Source organism: Lupinus angustifolius, unplaced genomic scaffold (assembly GCF_001865875.1).
Source record: "Lupinus angustifolius cultivar Tanjil unplaced genomic scaffold, LupAngTanjil_v1.0 Scaffold_723, whole genome shotgun sequence".
In the NCBI taxonomy this organism is placed as follows: Eukaryota; Viridiplantae; Streptophyta; class Magnoliopsida; order Fabales; family Fabaceae; genus Lupinus; species Lupinus angustifolius.
Genome location: NW_017728048.1, coordinates 1,087 through 10,437, shown reverse-complemented (window position 1 = coordinate 10,437; position 9,351 = coordinate 1,087). Strand labels below are relative to the sequence as shown.

The 9,351-nt window shown below is 41.2% G+C and overlaps 1 protein-coding gene across 1 annotated transcript; it reads right to left on the bottom strand.

Moving 5' to 3' along the window:
* Window positions 1-54: 54 nt before the first annotated feature.
* On the bottom strand, window positions 55-2,127 carry LOC109341846 (the record flags this gene model as incomplete). The annotated part of the gene is made up of 2 exons (XM_019579817.1): window positions 646-2,127; window positions 55-339 (listed from the first exon to the last, which is right to left on the bottom strand). Coding segments are annotated over exons 1-2 (1,767 nt in total), but the record flags the coding sequence as incomplete, so codon positions are not given.
* Between the last annotated feature and the right edge of the window lie 7,224 nt (window positions 2,128-9,351).

Here is a 9,351-nt window from a genome sequence, read left to right as displayed (position 1 = left end):
ATATAATTCATCCAGCAAATCATCAAGTCTAGGGATAGGGTGACGGTACTTTACCGTAATGTTGTTGATGGCTCTACAATCAATACACATTCTCCAGGACCCATCCTTTTTGGGTACAAGGATGACAGGGACAGCACAAGGACTCATGCTTTCCTGTACCCATCCTTTCTGCATCAGTTCCTCAACTTGCTTTTGTATCTCATGAGTGTCATGAGGGTTGCTCCGATAGGCAGGCCTATTGGGCAAAGATGCTCCGGGGATGAGATCAATATGATGCTCAATTCCCCTTAAAGGTGGGAGGCCACGTGGGACCTCTTGAGGAAATACATCCTCAAATTCCTGCAGAAAACTTTTAACAGCATCAGGCACAACAACATTAGAGTTAGTATTCAAACAAAATTGTTGTCCAATGAGTAAGTAAATGGGTTGTCTTGTAAGGATAGCACCCTTTACTTCCCCTTTGGAAGCCATAAAGCTTTTCTTTTTCTTCTCATCTTTTTTTTCATTCTTTTCTTTTTCCTTCTTTTTTTCTTTTTCAATATTTTTTTCTTTTTCATTCTTTTTTTCTGGATCGTTTCTTTTTTCTTTTTCTTCTTTTTTTTCTCGATCCATCTTTTCTTTCAACTTTTTTTGATCTTCACCTACTTGCCTTGGGGACAAGGGTGATAATACAATTTTCTTGTTACAATGCATAAAGGTATATTTATTGGAGAAGCCATCATGAATGGCTTTCCGGTCATACTGCCAAGGCCTGCCAAGTAGCATATGGCTTGCCTCCATTACAACCACATCACAGAGGACCGAATCCTCATACTTCCCTATAGAAAAGGGGATCTCAGCTTGCTGATTCACAATCATTTCTCCAACCTCGCTTAGCCATTGTAGTCGGTAAGGAGTTGGGTGGGTCCTCGTCACAAGGTTAAGTTTAGAAACCAACCTTGTGCTTACCACATTAGCACAACTGCCACCATCAATGATTAGGGAACAAACATTCCCTTGTACCAAACATCTAGTGTGGAAGATGTTCTCCCTTTGACTCTCCTCATCTTCTCTTACTTGACTCCCTAAGAGCCTCCGCACCATGAGTAAGTCTCCATCTGGAACATGGGCATCTTCTTCACTCTCCTCAGAACTTGAAGTCTCGGATTGAGATTCCACCACTCCATTTTTCATCACCATGGTCCTTCTGGTTGGGCATTGAGAAGCTATGTGACCATGCCCAAGACATTTGAAGCATTTGACCTCCCGACTCCGAGTAGTATTTTCCATGGGCTTCTTCCCTTGGGAAGAGCTCACGGCCTCCTTAGGATTAGGGCCCTCCTTCTTGTTTCTATCCTTCCACCCCGAAGACTGGAATTTTGAGTTGGAGGAGTATTTTGATTTCCTCCTCTTCAGTTGTTGTTCCACCTTAATGGCTTGTTGGACCAGATCCTCCAGCTCCACATAAGGTTGTAACTCTACCACATCCTGGATGTCTTGATTTAACCCATGAAGGAAACGTGCCATTGTAGCTTCACGATCCTCATGAAAGTTAGATCTTAACAGAGCCAACTCCATCTCTTTAAAGTACTCGTCTACAGACTTGGTACCTTGGGTCAGCCGCTGAAGTTTGTTATGGATATCCCGTTGAAAGGATGCCGGAACAAACCTCTTTCGCATTATTACCTTCATCTCATCCCAATTGTCTACTGGTTCAGCACCGCATCGCCTCCTCTCTTTTTGGAGTTGATCCCACCAGACCATAGCATATTCCTTGAACTCGAGTGCTGCCACCTTGACTTTCTTTTCTTCGGTATAGTTGTGACATTCGAACACTTGTTCGATTTTGAGTTCCCACTCCAAGTAAGCCTCAGGGTTATTCATCCCCATGAATGTAGGGATTTTAACCTTGATGCCTTCCAACCGATCATCTCTCCTATGACCTCCATCATGCCTCCTTTCTCTCCGTCTCCTTCTCCTCTCGGTTTCAGAATCACTAGAGTCGATGTTTCGGCGTCTTTGGTTCTGAACCCGCATTTCCTCCATTTGTTGTTGGAGGGTTCTAAATTGTTCATGAATTTCATGAAGGGACTGTAGGTAGGCTGCCGTCCTAGGGGACTCTCCTCCATTACCTGCAAAATTAGACATACTTTTTCTTTGGTTAGTAATAAAACTCTCTTGCTCACTTTTTCCTCTCTTTTTTTTTTGTATTTCTTTTTTGTATTCGTGAATGTCTCTCCCTCACGTACTCTCTATTCCTTCTTTGTGTTCTTGATTAAATCAAGGTCAAGAGTACTCAATTGTGACAAACAGCGAAACAGCAACAACAATATCAAGCAATTTATATGATGAGGCACCTTTTTGGTTTAATAATTGAGATAGCACGAGGCTGTGATTAGGAGTATTACGTTTTCAGATTTATGATAGCCAATGGCTGTGGATACAATAATATAACGTTTTCGAATAATAGCACGAGGCTGTGATTAGGAGTATTACGTTTTCAGATTTATGATAGCCAATGGCTGTGGATACAGTAATATAACGTTTTCGAATAATAATATCAACTGAAACAGCAAAACTTTTGAAAATAAATTACTAAGACAATTTTACCAACAAGAACTAGCTCTGAATACCACTTGATGTAATCCTATAGGGGGATTACGTTTTTGTTTTGGATCATTCTTGATGGTAATTACTTTTTGGGACTTTCGGAATTGTATTTGTTTTGGATGTTTTGAATGTTGTTTGGTTGTGTTTTGGGCCGTGGGGTTTTGATTGTGTTTGATGGATTTGGTGGTTGTTTGGTTGATGATTGATGTACTTGTGATGTTGTGGAATGTGTATGGGATATTTTTGGGGAATTATGGCCGTGAGGATTAGGGTTATGTGAGGGTGTTTTATGGGTGTTTGGCCGTGGGAAGTGAGGGGATTTTGGGTGGTTTTAGTGAGTGCATTCCTCCTAGTGTTCTTGGTTCAACCAAGCTTGTTTTCTTATCAAGATACTCATCTTGTGGCGAAAATTCCTTAAGGCTTATCAAGAATCACTTCTTGTGGCGCCTCCATCCCTCTTGTCTTCTCCATCTTCTTGTTCCCAAACTCACGGCCAAACACTCACCAAAACCACCCAAAATCCCCTCACTTCCCACGGCCAAACACCCATAAAACACCCTCACATAACCCTAATCCTCACGACCAAAATTCCCCAAACATAGCCCAAACACATTCCACAACATCACAAGTACATCAATCATCAACCAAACAACCACCAAATCCATCAAACACAATCAAAACCCCACGGCCCAAAACACAACCAAACAACATTCAAAACATCCAAAACAAAGACAATTCCAAAGGTCCCAACAAGTATTTACCATCAAGAATGATCCAAAACAAAAACGTAATCCCCCTATAGGATTACATCAAGTGGTATTCAGAGCTAGTTCTTGTTGGTAAAATTGTCTCAGTAATTTATTTTCAAAAAGTTTGTTGTTTTGCTGTTTCAATTGATATTATTATTCAAAAACATTATATTATTGTATCCACAGCCATTGGCTATCATAAATCTGAAAACGTAATACTCCTAATCACAACCTCGTGCTATCTCAATTATTAAACCAAAAAGGTGCCTCATCATATAAATTGCTTGATATTGCTGTTGCTGTTTCGCTGTTTGTCACAATTGAGTACTCTTGACCTTGATTTAATCAAGAACACAAAGAAGGAATAGAGAGTACGTGAGGGAGAGACATTCACAAATACAAAAAAGAAATACAAAAAAAAAAAGAGAGAAAAAAGTGAGCAAGAGAGTTTTATTACTAACCAAAGAAAAAGTATGTCTAATTTTGCAGGTGATGGAAGAGAGTCCCCTAGGACGGCAGCCTACTTACAGTCCCTTCATGATATTCATGAACAATTCAGAACCCTCCAACAACAAATGGAGGAAATGCGGGTTCAGAACCAAAGACGCCGAAACATCGACTCTAGTGATTCTGAAACCGAGAGGAGAAGGAGACGGAGAGAAAGGAGGCATGATGGAGGTCATAGGAGAGATGATCGGTTGGAAGGCATCAAGGTTAAAATCCCTACATTCATGGGGATGAATAACCCTGAGGCTTACTTGGAGTGGGAACTCAAAATCGAACAAGTGTTCGAATGTCACAACTATACCGAAGAAAAGAAAGTCAAGGTGGCAGCACTCGAGTTCAAGGAATATGCTATGGTCTGGTGGGATCAACTCCAAAAAGAGAGGAGGCGATGCGGTGCTGAACCAGTAGACAATTGGGATGAGATGAAGGTAATAATGCGAAAGAGGTTTGTTCCGGCATCCTTTCAACGGGATATCCATAACAAACTTCAGCGGCTGACCCAAGGTACCAAGTCTGTAGACGAGTACTTTAAAGAGATGGAGTTGGCTCTGTTAAGATCTAACTTTCATGAGGATCGTGAAGCTACAATGGCACGTTTCCTTCATGGGTTAAATCAAGACATCCAGGATGTGGTAGAGTTACAACCTTATGTGGAGCTGGAGGATCTGGTCCAACAAGCCATTAAGGTGGAACAACAACTGAAGAGGAGGAAATCAAAATACTCCTCCAACTCAAAATTCCAGTCTTCGGGGTGGAAGGATAGAAACAAGAAGGAGGGCCCTAATCCTAAGGAGGCCGTGAGCTCTTCCCAAGGGAAGAAGCCCATGGAAAATACTACTCGGAGTCGGGAGGTCAAATGCTTCAAATGTCTTGGGCATGGTCACATAGCTTCTCAATGCCCAACCAGAAGGACCATGGTGATGAAAAATGGAGTGGTGGAATCTCAATCCGAGACTTCAAGTTCTGAGGAGAGTGAAGAAGATGCCCATGTTCCAGATGGAGACTTACTCATGGTGCGGAGGCTCTTAGGGAGTCAAGTAAGAGAAGATGAGGAGAGTCAAAGGGAGAACATCTTCCACACTAGATGTTTGGTACAAGGGAATGTTTGTTCCCTAATCATTGATGGTGGCAGTTGTGCTAATGTGGTAAGCACAAGGTTGGTTTCTAAACTTAACCTTGTGACGAGGACCCACCCAACTCCTTACCGACTACAATGGCTAAGCGAGGTTGGAGAAATGATTGTGAATCAGCAAGCTGAGATCCCCTTTTCTATAGGGAAGTATGAGGATTCGGTCCTCTGTGATGTGGTTGTAATGGAGGCAAGCCATATGCTACTTGGCAGGCCTTGGCAGTATGACCGGAAAGCCATTCATGATGGCTTCTCCAATAAATATACCTTTATGCATTGTAACAAGAAAATTGTATTATCACCCTTGTCCCCAAGGCAAGTAGGTGAAGATCAAAAAAAGTTGAAAGAAAAGATGGATCGAGAAAAAAAAGAAGAAAAAGAAAAAAGAAACGATCCAGAAAAAAAGAATGAAAAAGAAAAAAATATTGAAAAAGAAAAAAAGAAGGAAAAAGAAAAGAATGAAAAAAAAGATGAGAAGAAAAAGAAAAGCTTTATGGCTTCCAAAGGGGAAGTAAAGGGTGCTATCCTTACAAGACAACCCATTTACTTACTCATTGGACAACAATTTTGTTTGAATACTAACTCTAATGTTGTTGTGCCTGATGCTGTTAAAAGTTTTCTGCAGGAATTTGAGGATGTATTTCCTCAAGAGGTCCCACGTGGCCTCCCACCTTTAAGGGGAATTGAGCATCATATTGATCTCATCCCCGGAGCATCTTTGCCCAATAGGCCTGCCTATCGGAGCAACCCTCATGACACTCATGAGATACAAAAGCAAGTTGAGGAACTGATGCAGAAAGGATGGGTACAGGAAAGCATGAGTCCTTGTGCTGTCCCTGTCATCCTTGTACCCAAAAAGGATGGGTCCTGGAGAATGTGTACTGATTGTAGAGCCATCAACAACATTACGGTAAAGTATCGTCACCCTATCCCTAGACTTGATGATTTGCTGGATGAATTATATGGTGCCTCTGTTTTTACTAAAATTGATCTAAAAAGTGGGTACCATCAAATTAGAATAAGGGAAGGGGATGAATGGAAAACTGCTTTTAAAACCAAGTTTGGGTTGTATGAGTGGTTAGTTATGCCTTTTGGGCTAACTAATGCACCCAGCACATTTATGCGATTAATGAATCATGTTTTAAAAGAGTTTTTGGGAAAATTTGTGGTTGTCTATTTCGATGACATATTGATATACAGTAAAACTATGCATGATCACTATGAGCACCTCCGAGAGGTCTTACTTGTTTTGAGAAAAGAAAAATTGTATGCCAATATTGAGAAATGCTCTTTTTGTGTGGACCATGTCATTTTTCTGGGCTTTCTGATAAATGCCCAAGGGGTCCATGTTGATCAAGAAAAGATCAAGGCCATACAAGAATGGCCCACCCCCAAAACTGTCACTGATGTTAGAAGCTTCCATGGCTTGGCTAGCTTCTACCGACGTTTTGTTAGGGACTTCAGTACCCTAGCTGCACCTTTAAATGAGGTTGTGAAAAAGAACGTTGGATTCAAATGGGGTGAGAAACAGGAAGAAGCCTTTAAGAGGCTTAAGGAAAAATTAACACATGCACCCATTCTTGCATTACCTAATTTTGCTAAATCTTTTGAAATAGAATGTGATGCTTCTAATGTGGGTATTGGAGCTGTGTTGATGCAGGAAGGCCACCCTGTGGCCTATTTCAGTGAAAAGTTAGGTGGACCCATGCTGAACTATTCCACCTATGATAAGGAGTTGTATGCCTTGGTAAGGGCATTACAAACATGGCAGCACTACCTCCTCTCTAAGGAGTTTGTCATACATAGTGACCATGAGTCACTAAAATACCTCAAGGGGCAAGGTAAGTTGAATAAAAGACATGCTAAATGGGTTGAATTTCTGGAACAGTTCCCTTATGTTATAAAACATAAAAAGGGAAAGGCCAATACTGTGGCCGATGCCTTATCAAGAAGGCACAATTTGCTGGCAACCCTAGAAACCAAACTTCTTGGTTTCGAACACATAAAAGATTTGTATGCTGATGATGCTGAACTTTCTGAATTGTTTAATAAATGTGAACATGTGGCTGTTAATGGATATTATAGGCAAGATGGTTTCCTTTTCAAGGAAAATCGCTTATGTTTGCCTAAGGTATCCATTAGAGACTTGCTTGTTAAGGAGTCTCATGAAGGGGGTCTAATGGGCCACTTCGGGGTCCAAAAGACCTTGGACATATTAAAGGAACATTTTTATTGGCCTCATATGAGGAGGGATGTCCAAAAATTATGTGAAAATTGTATTATTTGTAAACGGGCCAAAACTACGAGTATGCCTCATGGGCTTTATACTCCCTTGCCCGTACCTGATAATCCTTGGATAGACTTGTCAATGGATTTTATTGTTGCACTCCCACGCTCTAAGGCTGGGAAAGATTCAATCTTTGTAGTGGTAGATAGATTTTCGAAAATGGCACATTTTATTCCATGTAAAAAGATTGATGATGCGACACATATTGCTGATTTGTTCTTCAAGGAAGTGGTACGACTACATGGTCTACCACGAAGTATTGTAAGTGATAGGGACACTAAGTTCCTTAGTCATTTCTGGAGAACCTTGTGGGGAAAGCTTGGGACTAAACTCCTCTTTTCCACCACGTGCCATCCCCAAACAGATGGCCAAACTGAAGTTGTGAACAGAACTCTAACCACCCTGTTGAGGGCAATAATTAAAAAGAATATAAAGAGTTGGGAAGAGTGCTTGCCCCATGTTGAATTTGCTTATAATCGGGCCACTCATAGTACCACTAGAATGTCACCATTTGAGATTGTGTATGGATTTCAACCACTAACCCCTCTTGATTTATTACCTGTGCCTAACTCTTCTATGTTGCAGCATAAGGATGGGAAGTCTAAAGCGGACTATGTGAAGAAGATCCACGAAAAAGTCAAGGCCCAAATAGAACATAAAAATGAGGGCTATGCTAAACAAGCCAACAAGGGCCGAAAGGAGATCATCTTTGAACCCGGAGACCTAGTATGGGTCTATATGAGGAAGGAGAGGTTTCCTGCACAAAGGAAATCCAAACTCCAACCTAGAGGAGATGGACCATTTCGTGTCTTGGAGAGAATCAACAACAATGCTTATAAACTAGACCTCCCAGGTGAGTATGGAAACATTAGTGCCACATTTAATGTTGCTGATCTTTCTTTGTTTGATGCAGGTGATGAAGATATTGCTGAATCAGATTCGAGGTCGAATCCAGTCCAAGAAGGAGGGGATGATGTGACCCTACCTAGGGCATACAATGAAGAGGATCTAATTGGGCTTGGAGGGCCCATGACTCGGTCCAAGAGCAAGAAGGCTCATCAATCTCTCAATCAACTCATCAAAGGAGTACTTGAAGATGCAAGGCCCAACACGGAGATCAAGCCCATCAATTGCTCCATATTCATAGAAATTCCCCAAGTTGGCCACGGCCAAGGAGGGCTTGATTAAGGCATGCTTTAGCTGATTTAATAAAGTGAGGGATTAACACCCTCACTAGTATTTAAGAACTTGATAGTTACCTATTTTACTTTGGAACTTTTATTACTTTGTATCTAAAATAAATATGGCCGAAATTACCTTATTAAATGGCCATTAGGAACTTGTAATCCAGGTTTGAATTCCTTTCCTTATGGGAGGACTTGAAGATGGCATGCAACCAGCAAGGAATTAAAGGAAATCTTTCCTTATGAAGAGCATGAAGGGGGGCGTGTAATTCCAAGGGAAATCAGCCTCAAATCAAAGAATATCACCTCCTTAATTGAGCAACATCATTATGGAAACAATTCAAAAGGTTACCAAAGAGAGAGTGCACGTGTGGCTCAAAAGAAGGAAACAAATTGAAAGTTTCCATACTTGTTCCAATTTTCAAATCAAATCAGATTAGGAACAAGTATGCCAATTAGGAAAGAATTTTCAAATGCAAACTCCTCCTTTAAAGAAGACTACACGTGAGAAATTGAAGATGAATCAAGGAGGGTGAACCTTGTGCTAAAAAAGGCTGGATACATCATCACACAAGCTGCCATATATGGAAAGAGCAATCTGAGTGCATCAAGGGTTTTAATACCATTTCACACGTTTTCTTTGTTTGAATCAAGGCTTGAATGCCAAATTAACATCCTCATCCTCGTCCTCATCCTATCCTCATCCTCATTCTCATCCTCATCCTATCCTCATTCTCGGCCCATCCTCATCCTATCCTCATTCTCGTCCTCATTCTTGTCCACATCCTATCCTCTTCTTCATCCTATCCTTATCCTCTTCCACATTCTCATCCCCATCCTATCCTCATCCTCATCCTATCCTCATCCTCATCCTCATTCTCGTCCTCATCCTATCCTCATCCTCAT